At 40.8% G+C, this 21,356-nt stretch overlaps 1 protein-coding gene across 1 annotated transcript; it reads left to right on the forward strand.

Moving 5' to 3' along the window:
* Nucleotides 1-7,236: 7,236 nt before the first annotated feature.
* Nucleotides 7,237-12,890, forward strand: LOC149286507 (emopamil-binding protein-like). Its single transcript, XM_089493926.1, has 4 exons — nt 7,237-7,440; nt 8,637-8,706; nt 12,065-12,203; nt 12,650-12,890. The coding sequence occupies exons 1-4, from the start codon at nt 7,237-7,239 to the stop codon at nt 12,888-12,890; spliced, it is 654 nt and encodes a 217-aa protein (XP_089350052.1).
* Nucleotides 12,891-21,356: the final 8,466 nt, after the last annotated feature.

Consider the following 21,356-nt stretch of genomic DNA (forward strand, 5'->3'; position numbering starts at 1 on the left):
AAACAGTGTTTGAAAAAATGCATTTTTTTTTCTCTTTTTATTAACTCTGTTTAAATAGACTTAAAATGTTCTTTCAAAAGAGGCATCAAAATGTGTTCCTAGTTTTGTATATGGGCTTAGGTTTTGTAACCAATAAAAAGCTGCTATCGAATACTATATACTATTCCGTTGTGTTATGTGCTTTTGTGCAGTTTCACATCTTTGGAGTGCAGAAAGTCTTAATGGTTTGCAGTGTGCAGCACACCCCTTGCATTGAAATAATTAAAGGGAAACTAGAGATCAGTCCATGGTGTGTGTCTACTTTTCTTGATGAAAACTGTGACACTTTTATTTATTTGTTTTTGTGCTGCAAAATATATTGGCGATGGCTTTTAGAAGGCTTAGTCTATGCGTCGCGGGTCTGCGAGAGCTTAGTGTTCCAAAATTCTTCAAATCCCATCGTAGGGATGCATGCGCTAGAACAGGGCTGCACAGATCCAGTCCTCGAGCTGCCAATGAGTTATTTAGTCAATGTTGGAAATTTCAGAGCTCAGGCTGAGCTATCTGAAAACTGAAGCTCTCAAGGACTGGGGCTGTGCGCCGCTGTTCAGGATTATACACGTATAGATTGCGTGTGAAAGAAATGGTCTGCAAAACACTTTCACCTATACATCATGGTAGCTGTTTTACCATTCATTCAGTGTGAAGAGATGCTGTAGAATTAAGACTCAGATATATGGAACAGCTCCCAGCTGAAGTGGTAGAGTTTAATACAGTAGGGGAAGTTAAGGATGGCATAGACCTACAGCCCCTGAATGTAAGATGTGTGCAAGGACTGATTAAGGTCTGAGTCTTTATTGCCAGACTCGATGCACCGAATAGCTATGATTCACGGTTAATCGGTTTCTATCGTGGGAGTGAAATTAGGAAACATAACCAGAGCAGAGTGCCCCTCTCTCAGCGTTCTACCTCTGCCCCTAGAATTTAATCCCATCGATCCCTTTATTCTTTCGCCATCAAACTTTATCTTCTCTTTCCCCATAAAACCTCCACGCTCACCCCTTTGTAGCCGTCCTTCCAGCCTATGAGATTGGTTATAACCGGCTTAGTGATTGTGTCTACAGTAAGAAACATACATATGAAAGAACCGTAGTCTGCATAAAATGTTCTTATGACATCACATCGTAATTAGGGGTCGCATTAGTACCTCGCTGCCAAACTCATTGGTTTATAAAAGAATATAACAGACTTTTGTAGATCAGTAATGATAGACAGTAAGAGAAAAATGTAACACATTGGAATAAATACATTTTTGGTCATTTTTGTTTAATATAACTTTTTGGTTTGGGAACAGGATAATGGGGGGGGCGGGGGGTCACAGGGAAGAATCTAAAAGGTTCCACTTCTCCCAGGTCTTTAAAGGAATATTACTCCACTTCACAAACGCAAATGCATATGAGTTTAGCCTTGCATCTCCGTGGCTTGAACAGCCTCCTGAAGAAACTGGCCCATTTCTCCTTTGCTGTCACTTTAGCTGGAGGCTTTTCAGAATGTTCGTTCATATCCAGGCTCAGCTCTGACAGGGTCAGCATATGGATGTCGCCCTCTCGGTCGTATAGAGGCTCATGAGGAGTTGGAGGGATCACAGCAAATGAGTTCATCTCCAAGCTCCATTCTGACACGGTCTTCATGTGTATATCGCCATCTCGGTCGTATAGAGGCGTTGGAGGCATCTCTGGAAATACATCCATCTCCAAACTCAGCTCTGACAGAGTCATCATGTGTATATCGCCATCCCGATCGTATAGAGGCAGAGAAGGAGGCTCGTTGTCAAATTCTCCTTCGGCCATTGTCGATCGCGGTTTGTCAATACCAAAATGCCCAGACTATAACAAGCACTCCAACTGGTAGCAAGTCAACTGAATGTACCGTGCCTTGCATGCACTGCCTGCTATGCTTCAGTATCTATGATGTAATAAAGCCCTAGAACTGAGAAGAATTCACCATAACAACACAATGTATCCAAAGTAAACAAAGTGAAATATGTGCAACAATATTAGCCAATAATCAGCAAACTGCTATATGGGCTTTCCTATCTAATCACTGGTTGTTGAGCCAACATGATCTACATTTTCACAAAAATTTATCCTAATTCATTAAATGATACAGTCTAATGTAAATCCTGGGACTAAATGAAGACTTTGAATGACACCTGTTCCATTACATTCTTAGATACCCCTCTTTGTTTGTATCTTTATATCACCCAGAATCTCCACATACAAAATGTAAATACTTTGAACCATGCGCATAGGTTTGGAAACACTTTTTATTTACTAAATAGCACCAACATTATCTTATTCAATTTACAGCGTACCTAATCACTATTAAACCACTATCCTGGGGTGACAGTGAACTTCAAATGTGCAACTTCATTGATACATTTACTCTATGGAAAGAAAGGACACATCTTCATGGTAACAAAACCTTTCTCTTTCAATTTAAAACAAAAAACTGCCATCTACTGAGTCTATTGATAGTAGCTGGTGAAAAAAAAACAGCTACATTTTAATGAAACACACAACATAAATTGACTTTATTAATTTAATTTAGAAATATGTTTTAATGTTGAATTTGACACAACAATTGTAAATAACCGAACAGTAAAATGTAATCACATGCAACTTTCCGTTGATAAAATCAATTAAAACTGAAGTAAACACAAACATAATGAACTATCATAAGGCCTGACATTCCCTTTGATCTTAATCCTTACCGTTTCCTTTTTTCCTTTTATTCTTTTTTCTATCTATCCACACAAATAAGTTTTACTCCATACATTGACCCTTCTAATGAAACCGAATGGAGAAACACATTAGGGTATCTGAATATACCTGAATTTGCTTGATTATAAGATAACCCAGGTTATAATACGACACCCCCCAAATTTGAATATTAATTTAGAAAAAAATAGAAAAAGCCTTAATATTAGACTACCCTATAAGAAATGTTTTTATAAGTAAATATTAATTTTACACCTAAACTATTTTTTCATATTTAAAAAAATATATGATTCAGAGAAATGCATTATTTGCCAACCTGCCCCCCCCCGTTATGCACATCTGACACATGGCTTGCTACTCTGCCCCCCTATACGCCACTCTGCCCCCCATGAAATGCCTTATACTGCTTATATGCCACTCTGCCCCAGATATGCCTTATTCCTCCCTATTTACCGATCTGCCCCCTGATATGCCTTATACTCCCTATATGCCCCACCCCAAATTGCTGATTAACACTATTAACACTAAAGCAGCGCCCAACGCCTTTCACGTTATTAGCAATTACATTAGCAATTCTCTCTCTCTCTCTCTCTCTCTCTCTATATGTATATATATATATATATTATTATTATCTTTTATTTATATAGCGCCAACAGTTTACGCAGCGCTTAATACAATACATAAATTCAAGGGGTATGACAAGACAAGAATTGACAGACTAAGACAAACCGATACATTTGGTGGAGAGAGCCCTGCTCGCGAGTTTACAATCTAGAGGGAATGGGGTGACAAACATAAGGCATAGAGAAAGGGTGAGAGGTAGTGTGGTGGTTGTATCGATGACAAGGAAGTTCTAACAGCTAAGATGGTTTTTAGATGTTTCATGAATGTTGGGATGGAGGGTGGGTAAATGCTGAAGGTTCAGTGGAAGTAGATTTCAGAGATATGGGGCAGCTCGAGTGAAATCTTGTAGACGGAAAAAGGAAGAGGTGATAAGTGAGGAGGGGAGCCTTAGCCCATGGGAGGAACAAAGGGATCGAGTAGGAGAGTATTTGCTAATGAGGTCAGAAATATATGGAGGAGCAGTATTATGGAGGGCCTTATATGTCAGTACCAGGATTTTACATTTAATTCTAAAGGTAATTGGGAGCCAGAGGGGGGAAGCAGAAGAGGAGCGACGTGCAAGGAAGATGAGCCTAGCAGCGGCATTTAGGATAGACTGTAAAGGAGAGAGTCGAGACAGTGGAGTGCCAACCAGAGTGTTGCAGTAGTCAAGACGGGAAATGATAAGTGAATGAACCAGAGTTTTTGTGGATTCTTGGGTGAGGAATGGGTGGATACGAGAGATGTTTTTTAGGTGCAAGCGGCAAGATCTGGCGAGGGACTGAATGTGAGGGATGAAGGAGAGGTTTGAGTCAAGGATGACCCCAAGGCATCGGGCCTGGTTAGTAGGAGAGATAGTCGTGTTGTTAATGGTGATAGAGAATTCAGGTAGTGGAGTGGAGATGGAGGGAGGGAAGATAATGAGTTCCGTTTTAGAAAGATTAAGTTTCAGGTAGTGTTGTGACATCCATGAAGAAATAGCAGACAAGCAGTTGGTAATACGGGACAGGAGAGATGGAGAGAGATCAGGAGAAGACAGGTAGATTTGGGTATCATCTGCATATAGATGATACTGGAGACCAAATAAGTTGATTAGTTTGCCAGTAGATGAAGTATAAAGAGAGAACAGCAGAGGGCCAAGGACTGAGCCTTGGGGGACACCAACCGAAAGTGGAAGGGGCGATGATGTCTTGCCAGAGAAGTTGACAGAGAAGGAACGGTTAGACAGATATGAGGAGATCCAGGAGAGAGCTGTATCTCGAATGCCTATAGAAGCAAGTGAGTCTAGAAGAAGGTGGTGATCAACAGTATCGAAAGCAGCAGAGAGATCCAGTAGAATTAGAATAGAGTAGTGACCTTTAGCTTTGGCAGAGAGCAAGTCATTGGAGACTTTTGTTAGAGCTGTTTCAGTAGAGTGAAGGGGTTTGAAACCAGACTGTAGAGGGTCAAGGAGGGAATTAGAGGAGAGGAAGTTAATGAGGCGGTTGTACACAATCCGTTCAAGCAGCTTAGAGGTAAAAGGAAGGAGAGAGATGGGGCGGTAGTTAGTCAAACAGACGGGATCTGAAGAAGGATTCTTTAGAATTGGTGTAATTAGCGTATTCTTGAAGGCAGATGGAACAGTTCCAGATGATAGAGAAAGATTAAATAGGTGGGTAAGTGATGGACCAAGGGATGGATATAGAGACTTTGTGAGGTGTGAAGGGATGGGGTCGAGGGGACAGGTTGTTGGGTGAGAGGAAGAAAGAAGAGTGGCTATCTCTTCTTCGGTTGTAGGGGAAAAGGCAGTTAGTATAGTAGGAGTGGAGAGAGTGGTGGTGAGTGGTGTAGGAGGGAGTTGTAAGGAAGAGAGGTCTTTTCTAATAGTCTCGATCTTCTCTTTGAAGTGGGTAGCAAGATCTTGGGCAGTGAGAGAGGTTTGTGGTGTGGGTGTGGAGGGACATATACCGGTATATAATATTGTTATTGAATTTTTTGTCCAATTTTGGTGTGTTAACCACACTTTTATTAAAAGTTGGTAACACAACAATATTGCACAGAAAAAATCAATAACAATGTTTATATATATATGATTGGTAACAGAAATCACACTCCTATCATGCCAAGTCAGCTAGTACATGCTGGAATCTGGGTATGCCTTGGCGTAATAGGATTGTGATTGCTATTAACAATTATATATATATATATATATATTGTCCAATTTTGGTGTGTTACTTGCTTTTAATAAAACTGTGATTTAAAAAAAATAAATTTGTAAAGGTGGGTGGGTCATTTTCGGTTTTGGATTCGGCCAAGTGAATGCTGAATTTTCGGTTTCGGTCCAGAATTTTCATTTTGGTGCATCCCTATTAAGCCAGACACTGAAGTGGTAGGCCTACACCACATCAATGTTTGCATCAGTATATAATGATAACGGTTATGCTGTACCAGCGTCAATGTGTGCCTCAGTATATAGTGATAGGTGTTATGCTGTACCACCGTTGGTGCGTACCTAAGTAGATAATTATAGCAGTTATCCTGTGCCACCATCAGAAGCGTCGCTACAGGGGGCATGTGGGGGCAATTGCCCCCCCCAAGTTATCCCTGTTGCCCCCACGCTGAATTTGGAACCACATTAGGTGACCAAACATCCCGGATTCCCCCGGACAGTCCCGGAATGGGACTACATATCCTGGGCAGTTTCAATCTGGGACAATGAGAGCTCTCCTTTAGACATGGATCTCCGCCAAACTTGCTCCACCCACCTCACTGAATGAGCTGGCATCGCCCACGAAGGTTATTGAGCCGTGCTGGCCAGCTGACTCAATTCTATTTCGGAACGACGGGGGCGGCTTCTTATAATGCCACCCCCGTCGATTCGAAATTGAATTGAGTCAGCCGGCGCCCCCCACAAATGTAATCGAGTGGTGCTGGCTGACTTAATTCAATTTCAAATTTCAGTGACCTTTGTGGGCTTTGCCAGCCCCGTTCAGTGAGGTGGGTGGAGCAAGTTTGGCAGCGGGAACCCAGCAGAGTGCACTGTTAGGGCGCATGTCTTCAGGTAAGCTGACAAACTGGGGGCATGGTTGGCAGTGAGAGGCTGGGACAAAGATGCCTATGGGAAACTGGTGAGGAATTATTTAGTCACAAAGATGCCTATAGAAATATAGGCATCTTTGTCACTAAATAGCTTCCCATAGTCCCATGTTTAGTAACAAAGATGCCTCCGTTTTTTCCGCGGCACCCACTCAAAAATATCAATATCAAAAATAGAGGTTTTTTATAACATTTGTAACAAATTAAGCCTCTATTATTAATTAAGCCTCTATGGTTTGAGATACTATGGGGCATGTATAATGGTGCCAAAGGTAATGGAATTCAAAAAAATACATTAGAAGTCTCCAAAGAAGTGGAGGTCAGTCTCCGCCCCCTCCTGGGTTGCCCTGATTTAAAGTTCTTGGACCTATCTATTCCTTGGCTGGATCCTTTCTGTGCCATTTCTATAACTGGCAGACTGTGCACACTGGGCTGATTTATTACTGGGGCATAAGCCAGCATTCCCCTGCCTGAAAGCTTATGTGACTTTCTCTTGGATGGTATAGAAGTTCTCTGACAACCACTGAAGGGAAATAAGCTCATGTTTATTTGCTATAAAATATAAAACGAATTATTTGTTAGTAAATACATGTAGTCCAGCCTTTTCTATCCGGTGACCGGGAGGTATTTACACGGCTGGCGGGCAGCGGGGTGGGGAGTCGGGTTTGGGGCTGGTTTTTGTATGGGAACATCCCGAGCACAGCCACTGAGCGCGGGTAGGAGGAGGGCTTTCTGTGTGACACCACTCCGCGCCTCCCTCGGCGCTTCTGGCATTCTCTCTCCTCACAGGGCTGCAGACATGGCTGGGGGTCCCGCGATTTCGGAGGCGGCGGCTGCAGAGCCTGCCCTGGTCAGCTCCGTCACTGTGTACTCCCTGGCGGCCTGCGCTGCCCAGCTGGCCGTGGGCTATGTGCTGGCACAGCGTCTGGGCACGAAGTGCTCTGGCATTGACAGGTGGGCGCTGGTCTGGCTCTTCTATGACGCGATTGTGCATTTCACCCTGGTGAGTTATTCACGTCATCGGGGTTATGGGACAGGAGATCTGACTGCCCCATATATATATATATATATATATATATATATATATATATATATATATATATATATATATAAAATCAAGGCTACTACACATGAATGCCTGGACAAATGAATGAATAAAGTGCTGAAAGATGAACCATCTGCATATGTATGTAATCTTTCTGGATAGCCTTGATGTGCATTCTTTATATATTCTCTTATATGACATTGTACAGCACTGCGGAATATGATGCTGCTATATAAATCAATATGTAATAATAATAATACTCTTTGGGCGGTATGATGTGATTATTATCTTTATGTTCCAAATGCCTCCGCAGTAAACACACATCTGCTTATCTGACATTGAACCCTGTCCTGCTTCAGGCTGACCGCGGGGAAAGCGGTTTAAAGCAGTTTTTAACATATATATATATATATATATATATATATATACATTTATTTTAATTAGTACACAGAACTGTGAAGGTATTTGGAATGCTATTAAAGGTGCTGTTCCATCTGGTGACCGTTGCAGCACTATTAAATTCCCAGGCTCTTTCCATATTGTGCAACAGCTTTTAGTTTTATGCAAGTTTAAACCATCGGCGGAAAGAATAAAATGTAAGACCCCGCTAAGTTTTATTTGCACAACATATTTGCAATTAATTTTGTATATCTTGGAAAACAGCACCTTTTACACCAAACATCTTTTGCCAAAATTTGGCCTTGGTTAAGGAAGCCTGGATGCTGTCAAAGGAATGACATCACTAATGACATCACCTAATATAGAACACCGAACTGAGCCTGGCTGCAAGCTCGGAATATATGCATGCCACAAATATCCGTGCACGCAATGGCTCACCGTGGGCCGAGAACCAGCTCAGGAGGTCAGATGTAAGGCAGCATTTATTTACTAACATGTCATTCCTGTAAGGTTCCTTCACAGATTCTAGAGCCAAAAAGCATGGCTACCCTTCTAGCCAACACTATGTATTAGACCAGTTTGATCTCTCCATCATCATGTAAAAAGAAATATGTCTGCAGAGACTGGCACGGAATGTCCCTGAATATTACTGATAATCTTTTTTTCCGTTTGTTGTTACGGGAAAACACCGCCTCATTGTTAATCCATTATGTAATAAGTGGCCATATATTGAGGGAATACGTTTTGTTTTTCAGGAAGGTCCTTTTGTCTACCTGTCTTTAGTAGGAACAGTGGCGACATCTGACAGTACTTTGGCTTCGTTGTGTAAGTATAGACGTGTCTTCCTTTATAAGGAAGTTATCACACGTTCTGTCCACCTTGTTTATCAATGACAAGCATGGGGAGTTATTACCGCTCGCTATTTAATTATAAATGGTGAGTGGACCTCTAGATCTCCCAATCCTGTCATAGAATGGTCCATCCTGTTTATGAACGACAAACCCTTGTAGATCTCTGAACTGATGCTCCGAGATATTGTGGTGTCAGGGTGGAGATAGGTTGCTGGCTTTCCTTTGACAGCTTTTGTTATTCAATAAAAACTCTGCAATCTCCAACTGGGTCTGTTCACTGAAGCAATGGCTTCTCTATGCGTTATTAGGGACATCCCCAGTGAGCATCTGTTGCAGGACGATCTTGGTGGGCCTGTGTATTGTGTAGTTGAACCAGTCATGTTTCTTCAAAACCTCCTCCCAGATTAATTTATACATTACACATACATTATACAGGGCTCAGCTCTTGTTGCAGGAGGAACTTACCCTCTTGACCCTTCATAATAAATAGTAAAGCGAGTGAGTTGAATGCACTTTTCTCCTGAAAGCTCTCTTGCCAGCTCTCTCTTTAGTGAATATCCAAATGTAGTTAACCCACTGTGTTCCTTTACATAAGCTGTGTTATTCACGAAACCATGAGTCTCATTGAGTGTCTCATTGACCAAGTAAACACACATCCGCTTTCTGGCATTGAACCCTGCCCTGCTAAGCACTTGTTCATGGCTGTTAGGGCATATTTATACATTATGTACATTTTCAACCCTGATACCCCTTTTCCATGTTTAGACAAATTATGCAGTTTTCTTTCAAGTAGGGTTCTTTGGAAGGCGTGTTAATAAGTACAATGCAATATTTATTAGTGTTAATATGTAAAAACAGCCTCATAAAAAAAAAAAAAAAAACATTTACTGAGGATTTCATCCACTATATAGGTGCCGCTGCTGAAAATCCCCATTTAATCTTCCCTGCCCCCAGGATTTAGATTCCCCTTAGTTTGCCCCCTTTACCTCTAACTGCACTTTAAGTTAACCTAATTAAATTAACTCTCAGTCCTCAGCATTAACTTAACCCTAAACACCCCATTAACCATAACTGCCCCTAAATAAACCCTAAACACTCCATTTACCCTAACGTCCCCTAAAGTAACCCCCACTTCCCCTAACTTTCAGTAGCCCAAATATTAATTTTATACTTACCATTATAGATGAGTTGCTGAGCAGTGTGGATGCTATAAGGAAATGGGCGGGGCCAATCATCAGTGTGACCGCAGGGAGGGACTGGGGAGCAGAAAGGGGCGGGGCCAATCATCAGTGTGACCGCAAGGAGGGACTGGTAAGCAGAAAGGGGCAGGGCCAATCATCAGTGTGACCGCAGGGAGGGACTGGGAAGCAGAAAGGGGCAGGGACAATCATCAGTGTGACCGCAAGGAGGGACTGGGAAGCAGAAAGGGGCGGGGCCAATCATCAGTGTGACTGCAGGGAGGGACTGGTAAGTAGTAACTGCTGTAAGTGACACTGAATGAACCGGATTATAAAACAAGGGGTATTTTTCAGAGCATCTTATAACCGATAAAATCGATTCAACTAATCGTTGCCAACGAATTTCATTATCGATTTTATCGATTAGTTGTTCCAGCCCTAGTTGGCACAGACAGGCTGTTTCAGGTGCAGCGGCGGCACAGGGAGGCTGCTTCAGGGGCAGCGATGGCACAGGCAGCCTGTTTTGTGGCAGAGGCCTACCACGTCAATGTCTGGCTTAGTGTCTAATAATAGGGGTTATGCTGCACTACCGTCAATGTCTAGGTCAGTGTATAGTGGTGGGAATTACGTTGTACCATATCTGTTATATCTGAAAATGTTATATATTTAAACTTATTTAATTTATTTATGAGCTAATTTATTAATGTTTTCCAGATTTCTATTTTTTTCCCGTGTTCTAGGGGCCCCATGATGAATCACATTGTTGCCAGCAATGTGATTCACCCCAAAGCCCCTAAATAAACAGTAGTGATTCCATAGGGGAGGAGGCTAGCAGAGAGGCCGCCTCCGCTGGGCCAGTCTTCAGGGGAGTGCGGAGGCAGCTGCAAGATTGTGATCTCCCCAACCAGCCCTGCTCATCGGGCACCCCTGTAACCATGAGTGCTGGTCTGAGTAGGTGGTGTCCAATGAGCAGGGCTGGTTGGAGAGATCACAATCCCATCTAATTGGCCCAATGTTAGGGACCGCGAGGTCTGGCACTTCAGACCTCGGCATCCATGCTCCCTAATCACTATGTGTCGGCAAATTATGCTGGACACCGGGATATAACGTCGTACTCACATGCTCTGCTACAATAGCCAATGCATAGTGATTAGGGAGCACTAAAGCAGAGGCCTGGAATGACAGACCTCACACTCGTATGACAGGATGGAGGATGAAAAAGGTGAGAAGATGGTGAGAAAGGGGTGTAATATACACACACATATGTATATAAATGTGTGTGTGTTTGTAAGCTTGTGTGTGTGTAAGGGCACTGTAAGTATTTGTGTGTTTGTAAGCTGGTGTGTGTATGTGCATATGTGTGTGTAAAGGCAAGGACAGTGTACATGTATATGTGTGTTTATGGGTAGGTGTGTGTAAAGGCGGTGTGTGTAAGGGCATTGTATGTGTATATGCGTGTTATGTGTGTTAATGAGCAGGTGTGTTTGTAAAGGCAGCGTGCATGGGCAGGTGTGTGTGTGAGGGCAGTGTATGTGTATTTATGGGCAGGTATGTGTAAATGCAGCGTATGTGTATATGTGTGTTAATGGGCAGGTGTGGGTAAAGGCAGCATGTATGGGCAGTGTAAATAAAATAACATTGTAAAAAAGTAGCTGGGGCACAATTTTCCATGTTTGCCTCGGTTGAAAAAGGAGCTAGCTACGGCTCTGGCCAGTTTATGTTATATACTACTTGTCATGTCCTGCTTACCCGTTGCACAGTGCTGTGGGATCTGATAGTGCTATATAAAACAATAAATAATAATTTCCATTAGGTTTGACACCATACTGATGTTTCTGTATACCATATGGAAGTGGCAGTGCTCATTGATGTTGGTGATTGCACAGTGAGGTCGCTGCCTCCAGGACAAAGCAGAGCATAACTGTACTATGGAAAAACAAAACGGGCCCATCTATAAGGTGATAGGCACTGCCCAGGCCACCAAGCAAAAGCAGTACATTTTGGAGACTTTATACCAAATACAAGGCGATACAGGGCTCCAATAACTTTGTGTAGAGCATCAACAGTCCAAGAACTGGTATTGAGAAGTAAAAAATACAATTATGACCCAACTTCCATTTATCATAATTTTTATTTATTTTTCTTGCTTCCTAGGGAAAGAATATGGAAAAGCAGATGCTCGGTGGCTCCACTCAGACCCAACAATTGTGTCCCTTGAAATCCTTACTGTTGTCTTGGATGGGCTTTTAGCTGTAGTCCTAATTTATGCCATCATTAAAGATAAATACTACAGGTGAGGATAATTTATCAGCTGAATGGCCAAAAAAGAGCTGTTCCACGTTTTAAGTGAAATATTCACCGTGATGGAGTCTTTAGCATATATAAAGGGCTTGTGTAATGTGAACATTGCCTTTATCATTCAAAACCATAAGTCCCATATATAAAGATTATGGGAAAAGACTATTTCAGCACTTCCCATAATGTGTCACTTGGGTGCACGGTGTGTGTTTTTATATCTATCAGACTGAGATCGTAATGTCTACTGATTTGGCTGTTTCAGTTATATATTCTAAACACATTCTATGATATAGGAGAAGGTGTTTTAGATGCATATCTACAATCTCTGCTGCCTCGCACAATAATAATTATTGATAATTATCTAGTATTTGGAAATGTAACAAATTCTGGGACGGAGAATACATTATATAACCATTATATTTTTTCCCGCTTCTTTTTCAGACACTTTGTACAAATAACATTGTGTGTATGTGAATTATATGGAGGATGGATGACATTCTGTCCAGACTGGCTAATTGGTAGCCCCAACCTAAATACCGCCAATTGGCTTTATATGTGGGTGTACCTGGTGTTCTTTAATGGCATATGGGTCATTATCCCCGCTCTCTTACTGTGGCAGTCCTGGCTTGAGCTTGAAAAAATGCATCTTGGCAAGAGAAACCCCGGAAAGAAGATAAGATGAACAAATGAAAGCCACTTACATGCGTGCGGAGAGTGACATCCAATAAAAGTTCTGTCAGCCACATTGCAGCCAGATGCACTCCCCGTCTGCATCAGAAAATGGCTATTTTTATAATAATGGAGAATGCATTTTAGAGCTGTTTATTGGGGAAAGTACATTTTAATAATCTAAATCTGTTTTGATGTGTATGTCATTAGGGCATGTTTAATATGTGCAAAATCATGGTTTCAGCTACCACCCCCTTCTGGGAAATATTTGCCAATTAACGTAATTGATATAATTTATATTTTTATAAAGTGTTCACAATTTGCTGGTGACTAGTCTGTTATTAATTGCCTAAATATTTTTCTTGTGTGTGCACATTACCGGGGAATGTGTATAGATATTCATTTTGAAATCCATGTGATCGTTGCTCCTGAAAGCAAATGACTTCCCATAAAGAACTCTTAAATCCCAGGACCCAGCTCAAAAGTATTTAAACATTCTCTGCCTTCCCGATAGCTGTTTAGGCCTTGCTCTCATTTTTGATTCAGGATAGCTTTATGCTCTCGCTGTATTGGCCTCTACCACTTCTGCTGGAAGGCTGTTCCACTTATCCATCAGACTCAAAATCTACCTTACTATTTTTTTTAAACATTTTTTAACTTTTTTTTTTTTTTTTTTAGTAACTAAAACCACAATGGATGGTGGATAATAAATATTAATGGGTAAATTAAATGCCAACATAATAGCCCAATTCAGCAATTCACATCCAGGCTTGTTTTGCCATTTGGTAATTGTGTCTGGTAGTTTGTTGCAAAAAAAAATATTTAATGTGCTAGAAGTAAGGTAGGGCTACATCAGATATTATTGTCTGTATCCACAACAAATCGTATCTTCTGGGGACCATCCGCATGTCAGTAGAAATGCTGCAGGTTATTTCGAACCCCAGTTTAAGGGGAACTACCACCAAGTTTGCATCTATAACAAGTATCGGTTTCAAAATGTTGTGTGCCTTTTGTTTTGTTTTTTTCTCTTTATGGTTACACAATGTTACACATAGTTGCACAATGTTTGCAAGCAGCTCTGTTATCTTGGCCCAAATTATGACACAAACACCTGGGCTCTTTATCATACACCCGGTGGTAGACAGTAGAATGGCTCAGTCTTTGTCACTGAAGCTCTGACACTGACTAATGAAAGTCTGTGGAGTAACAGACTTCATTGTCACTGGCATGTACAATCTTCTAAATGTGCTTAGCAAAGAAAGACTTTTTACTGAAGCACCAGGATGAGTTTTTTTTTGGAGAAAGAAGAAACACATTGTCAGTGTTAACATACACTATCATAGACACTGATTACCCATAACATTATGACCACTGACAGTAACACTGATAATTATGGGTGGGATATATTAGGCAGCAATTGAACATTTCATCCTCAAAGTTGATGTGTTAGGAGCAGGAAAAATGGGGAAGAGTAAGGATCTGAGTGACTTTGACAAGGGCCATATTGTGATGGCTAGATGACTGGGTCAGAGCATCTCCAAAACTGCAGCTCAGTACCTATCAAAAGTGGTCCAAGGAAGGAAAAGCGGTGAATCAGCAACATCCTGGGCGGCCAAGGCTCATTGATGCACATGGTGGGTGAAGGCTGGCTCGGGTGGTCAAATCCAGCTACTGTAGCTCAAATTGCTAAAAAAAAGTTAATGCTGGTTCTGATAGAAAGCTGTCAGAACACACAGTGCATCGCAGTTTATGGGGCTGTGTAGCCGCAGACCAGTCAGGGTGCCCATGCTGAACCCCTTCGTCTGCCGAAAGTGCCTACAATGGGCATGTGAGCATAAGAACTGGACCACGGAGGAATGGTAGAAGGTGGCCTGGTCTGATGAATCATGTTGGCCTGGTGCGTGCGTTGCTTACCTGGAGAGCACAAGGCACCAGGATGCATCCATGGAGGCCCCACCTTGCAACGTACAGGACTTAAAGGACCTGCTGCTGGTGCCAGATACCACAGCACACCATCAGAGGTCTAGTGGAGTCCGTGCCTCAACGGGTCAGGGCTGTTCTGGTGGAAAAGGGGGACCTACACAATATTAGGCAGGTGGTCATAACATTTTGGCTGATGGGTGTATAAGATTCCCAGTTGGTGCTTTTGCTTCCAGTATGTTATGGCTGATATTCTATTTGGTGATTAGACCCCCTGTGACCCCAATTACTCCAACACACTAATTACTCAATGGTCCAGTTAGGAGGGTGATCATTGTTTTCCCCCACATAACATTACCAATATGGAGCGCTATGCTGAGTCAGCACATTCCTCCATAGTTTCCTTCTGCCCCTCGCTTCCTTTAAAAGTGGAGCATTAAGATGTGATGTCAGCAAGAAGGGGCAACAGGCAGCCGGTGTTGGTATCTCTAATCGAATGCAGTTTAAATGATGGCAAGTCAAGATTTCCATCAGCATAGCTATGAGAGCAATTTGGTTAACATATTTGGCAAGTCACTACACAAGTCATGATACTACAATCTTTATGATGGACTGTTAGGGGGTTAATATTTGAAGCGTCCCAGGGGCAGCTTCTTTAGAAAGTTCCTGTCTGTATACAGAATTTTATTCATTTTAAGTAATCTAAGTAGTGGATGTGGGTGATAGAACACAAACATAGTAGCAAAGTTACCAGCAGTAGGGGTCTGTAGGGGTCTGTAGGGGTCTGTAGCAGTAATCAGGGATCCGTGGTTGCAGGTACTACAACTAACAAGGAACAGAGCAACGGCGGGGTTAGAGCTCGGGACAAGATGATGGGTTGCAGGGAGCCTGGGGTGAGGTAGAGGGAGGCAAAGCGCCATCTAACTACTGGATTGCTAAAACAAGAAGAAACGCGTGAGGTCTTGAAATCTTATGCTGCGTTACATTTTACTCCATGATTCTGGTCAACTAACAGGAATCACAGATTTTACGAGATAAGATTACCACCTATTGAAACAATAGCAGGATCAACTGACTGATCCTTCTTGCTAGGGGAAGTAAGACCTGATTGTGTTTTGTTATTTACCTCTCTTATAACTAATTCAAACACTATGAAATATATCACATCGGGTGTTATTATTATTATAAGGTACAGTTGCTGACATTTGTAAGTGTTTTATTTTTCCCCCCATTACTGCCATATTCCAATAATGGGTTACATTTCAAACATTACCGTAACACAGTTATTGTTACATACATCCAAGCACCGCTGGTTTCTCAACAAGATTTTGAATGCAGGACTTATCATCACAAGTTGACCACTTCCTGCATATTTCTTCATCCTGGATAAGCTGTACCATTAGATCCAGCCTAGGATACAGTTGTGATAAATTTGGGGGAACATCACCTTACGTTGCTATATCTCTAGCCAAAACAAAGTTTTAAGCATAAAATAAATCAAGGACGTTTATTGTGCACATTTATCTATTTAGAACTTGTGACATTCCAGCCATGTGGACTACAACTCCCATCATGCCAAGCGAACAGGTTGTAAGCTTTTTACACGTACATCTTTGAGATTCTGGCACTTCAGATGCGCCTTTGTAGAGCAGCTTGTAAAGGTAAACTATTTTTTTTACTAAAAAAATATCTGGATCTAAAATTATTTTGTCCTTAGTCTCCAGGTAACGCATACATCTCTAACACGACAAACATCTTATCATCGCCATGTAAATGACCTGTACATAATATCAAGTATGTAGCAACTACTACACCAACCCGATGCACTTATCTCCATTTTAACATACATATAGACTATAAGACATTCAGTGAAAACATTAACCTCTAGATTGTAAGCTTGTTTGAGCGGGGCCCTTCTTTACATTTTGTTCAACTTGTTATGCACTTTTGTTATGTCCTGTTTAGTCATTATACAGCACTGTGGAATATGATGGCGCTATATAAATAACTGTATGTGCTTTTACATGAGATTATAATAAATAGAATAAAAGCTGCATACGAAGAAATTCAAGTCCCGCACTTTCGAAAGTTGCTCAATTCGGAATCTTATTCTTTATATAAAGTGCCAGTGAATCTGAAGGAAAGGTTTAATCTTTTAACGCGTTTCACCCTCCACTAGAGTGAAACGCGTTAAAAGATTAAACCTTTCCTTCAGATTCACAGGCACTTTATATAAATAATTACATTTATAATTGCTACATCAGCCCGTGATCATAAACACCTGTTTATAAGCATTTTAAGTCTATATTTCTGCTTCTTAATGCATACCTTGGCAGTCTGGAAATTTCTTCACGATGCCGGGCCTTGGCCTCATTATCTGTAAGTACAAAGGTCAGTATGTTGTCTTATGCCGAGACCGTTTCCCAATAGGCATAGGAAGCACCATCATGTTTAAGGGACACTCCAGTCATCATATGCACTTTAATGCATCTGATAGCTTCATGTGTGTGGTCCCTTTAATTTTTTTGCAAGTAGATGGGGGATTCTGCACAATTCCCCCATATGCCTCTTTCCTGGCCCACCCAGCTAAATGCCGCGCAGGAGGAACATTCTAATTCACCGACGGTCCGCTCCGGTGCAGGCGCGGAGAACACTGCCGTTGGGTGGTTTCAATTGAAATACTTTCCTGCCACTGATTGACAGCTTCAAGTGGCCAATCAATGGCAAGAATCATCCCGCAGAGGAAGCGTGCAGGATAAAGACTACTTCAGGTAAGTGCTCTTTTTTTGTAAAAAATCCTTATGTTATCAAATATATGAACAATTCCATTTCAATAACTAGAGCAAAACCGATGATTTAAAGTATACAAATCACAAAATCTGATTCATTACATGATTTGTATATCCAAAATTTATTATGAAACATCAAATCTATAAAACAGTAAATTACTTAATTTCAATGACAAAAAAATCAAATTATTTAAAGCGAAAGGAACCATTATCATAAGATCGCTCAATAGAGTATACATATATATTTTGGATCCTATATGAAAATAACAGAAAAAATAAAGTTAGATGAATTCCAGATAAAATAACCAATGGATAACGAGTATTTACACAAGACAACCAATGAACAGCTGGGAGGTTTTATCCCCCAAAGCCACGAGGCGAGGATAAGTGAGCCAATGGGGAACCCACTTACTTTCAATGGCGACCAATCAGCTTGGTTTAACCTTTATTGTATGACAATTCCTAATGCCAATCATAGGGGCATCCTTCCCCAACTGGACAGACTCACTCCCATCACCCCTGTCCTGTCTCACACACACCCATTATGTTTAAATAAGAATTATTCTACTTGGGGCACAATTTAAATCCGGGCCTGTTTGTAAACATATTGAAATAATTTTTTTTGTTTTTTTTTTACCTGGTATAATTTGGGATCTACATGGCCTACATGACCCTTATATATCACACACCTCTGATATGACTGCACTGCAAGCTTGTAAGAAGAGGCATAGAGAGTAGAGACAGGCATTTGGGGGAGGAAATACAGTATATCCTAAATTCCATGCCATGCCCCATGCTGAACCCGCAGTTTACACTAACACTCTATGCTTCCATTACCCCGGGACAGAGATGGATGCACCCAAACTGTATATTTCTGATGTAACGCATCGTTGTCAGGTTACACAACAGTAAAATTTCCTCCTGACGTGTAAGGTTTGATGTTTGATAGTTATTACACACGTACACAATTACATAAACTAGAACTGCAGCTGCAATGCTAATCCACCCAACTGTCAGACATGTGACCGTGAAATAATATGTTCCATGTGATTCTGCAACACCTAATAAAAAGTTATTATTAGCTTTTGAACATAACCTGCCACATTCAGGTGCTTTATTTAGGGACAATTAAAACCTTTCTCAGCCCTGATTATAAAAATATATATTTATAATTTTTAAGGCTAAATAAATTTTTATTCATTTTTGTTATTGTTTTAGCAATATTGTTATTTAAGCTTTAAATATTTTATTTTGTTATTAGTTTACCAGTATTCCAACCAATGGACTATCCCTGCTGATCAGATCATTCCATTGGAAATAAAAAATTTTTGGATCTTTGCATCAGAAACACTTTTATACAGAACCCTGTCTTTCCACATTTCCTATTCTGTGAAATGTACCAAGAAATTATTGAAGAGGGCACGGCAAATGGGAATTTAAAGGGTCTGACAAAACGAGAACTGATAGACAAGCCGATTAGGTAAAGAGGTCCTGCTTGCACTTCAGAGGGGACAGGGGATAGAAAAACATGACGTATGGAGATAGAGGGACTGTCTGCGCCATAGGTGACAGTGAGAGTTGTATTGGTGGCAGATAATGTTGTAGCTGAAATGAACCATGTCTCTGAAAAAGTGGGTTTTGAGCTTTTTCTTGAACTTTGAGATAGAGTGAAAGCAGGCGGTTATGTGGAAGTGAGCTCCAGCAGTATTATAACCTCAAATAATCTACTGTTGTGTAAGAAGTCACTTGTGTAAGACCATGTCTGCCTACCCAGACATTTCCCCCACTTCCTCTTGTTGACCTCTAATGAGATTTTCTGATCTGACATTATGCGTCTCTCTTGTGTTCCTAAGCACCGTGTGTGGACAAGGTCTAGGGGTTGCCATTAAATGATGCCCAATGGGCGTACGATGATGAGTAGATGAGTCCTTGTTTAACTCTACTATCTGGGGTGGGATATACAGGATATGTGGGGGCGGTTGTTCTCCCACACACGCTAACCTCTTTTAAGTTCCACTTATGTGAAAACTACCATTACCACAAGGGCATTGCTTTGATAGAAACCCCTTACTTTAGCATTGTTTAAAATGTGATCTGGGATTATCTAGACCAGCTAAAGAAAAAAAAATGAAACCATAAGGAAAATCAAGAAAAAAAGGAAAATCACTAAGAGATTTATTTTGTTTAATATGAACCTGCCTGCTTAGCTAAGATGTAGTTCTAGGACTAAATGTTAAAAGGGGAAGTATCATTAAATATGTGAAAGGATGCAAGAACATGTATATCATTTCCTGCCTTCATTACTGACAGTACACATTTATATTTTGCTCATACAGTTGGTTACTCTGCAAATGTTTAACATCCATATGAGTCAAAATATGATATGATACTCAACAATTTAAACAAAATTAAATTCTGTTTTAGGTCAATTCACCCAATTCATAACTTAACTACAGCAATTTTTTGTGATATGAATATCAATAGGGTAGTAGAAAAAGCATTTGGGGAATTTCAGAACCCCAATTGAAATCCCTATACATTTGGGGATATTGAAGTTCTCATAATGCCACCAGGGCTGGGATAAAAAGGCCACTTTAAGGCCAGTGGACACCTAACGACATAAATGCTCATATAGCATACGGCCAGGCATATCCAGCCAGCGGCAGCAGGCACCTTGGGTGAGTATGGGGCTCTATGGTCCAGTGGCCCATCGAGCATTTGCCTGGTGTGCCAGATATCCAGTCTGGACATGGATTCCACTGTTTGTGTTCGGGTATTCATTAGCAATAAAACAGTAATTTGTGACCTAAAGGTAACAGAACCCAATCTGTTATGAACTGGAAACAAATGTATATGTAATTCTTCCAATATACTGTTTGGGGTCATTTTTCTACTCCATCAATGTACGTCTCTCATGAGGCAAAGAGGCAATCATCTGATACAAACATACAGAGCAGATCTGTCATTTTGTATTTTACAGTTTAGCACACTAAAGAAAATCGCATACTGGTGTTTATAAACCCCTTTAGTCTTCCCCTTAATATTATTTCTCAGCTTTTGCTACTGTACAAAATACATTTTAAACCAAGTATATCCAAAACAATGGCACTGATTGAGGATCAAAAAGGACAAACCATAGGGAGCTTTTAATAACTACATTTATGGTAAATGGTATGGAGGTGACAGTTCCCTTAAAATACGGCAGCGGAATTAGATTAGCGGAGAACATTGTATAATAAAACATGATAGAAGATAAATAATGTATATAATACATAATAATATGAATAAAATAATAAAACAAACTATGACTCTAGAATGACTGTGTGACACGTGCTCCATCTCAGCGTGATTAGTAGAGAAATTCAGCACTCTGTGACTAATGTGTAAATGTGACCAAAGCTTACACATGTAATTATACTCACTCATACTTTCAGCATTACTAATCAACAAAGTAGCATTTAGAACAAGCTGTGACTACAGGTTCCATTGAAATAAATACATAACTTACAGATGAATGCAATTTAAAGTATGTGGCTAATTAAAGAATCTGGTCTGGGTAACAATCCAAAATGCTAAGTATTAAAATCAGTTTAACAAAAAGGTTTCTCTAACATTGTAATGGGTTCCGCAGCCTTATTTGCCCTATTTTTTATCTCAAAGAGAGCTTTATCCTTGAAGCTCCAGGTACTTGTCAAGGTAGGACCACAGTGGAAACCAGGTCCCCAATCTTCTGCTCTCCTAATAGAGGAATATGCAGGCCCTACCATCCC

This window comes from Sceloporus occidentalis, unplaced genomic scaffold (assembly GCF_023333645.1).
Source record: "Sceloporus occidentalis isolate IW3139 unplaced genomic scaffold, rSceOcc1.0.p SCAF_68, whole genome shotgun sequence".
Classification (NCBI taxonomy): Eukaryota; Metazoa; Chordata; class Lepidosauria; order Squamata; family Phrynosomatidae; genus Sceloporus; species Sceloporus occidentalis.

Coding starts and splice junctions, on each gene's coding strand:
- LOC149286507 (XM_089493926.1), top strand. CDS start 7,237: ATGGCTGGGGGTCCCGCGATTTCGGAGGCGGCGGCTGCAGAGCCTGCC. Junction 7,441..8,636: donor CGATTGTGCATTTCACCCTG/GTGAGTTATTCA, acceptor TTTGTTTTTCAG/GAAGGTCCTTTTGTCTACCT. Junction 8,707..12,064: donor CAGTACTTTGGCTTCGTTGT/GTAAGTATAGAC, acceptor CTTGCTTCCTAG/GGAAAGAATATGGAAAAGCA.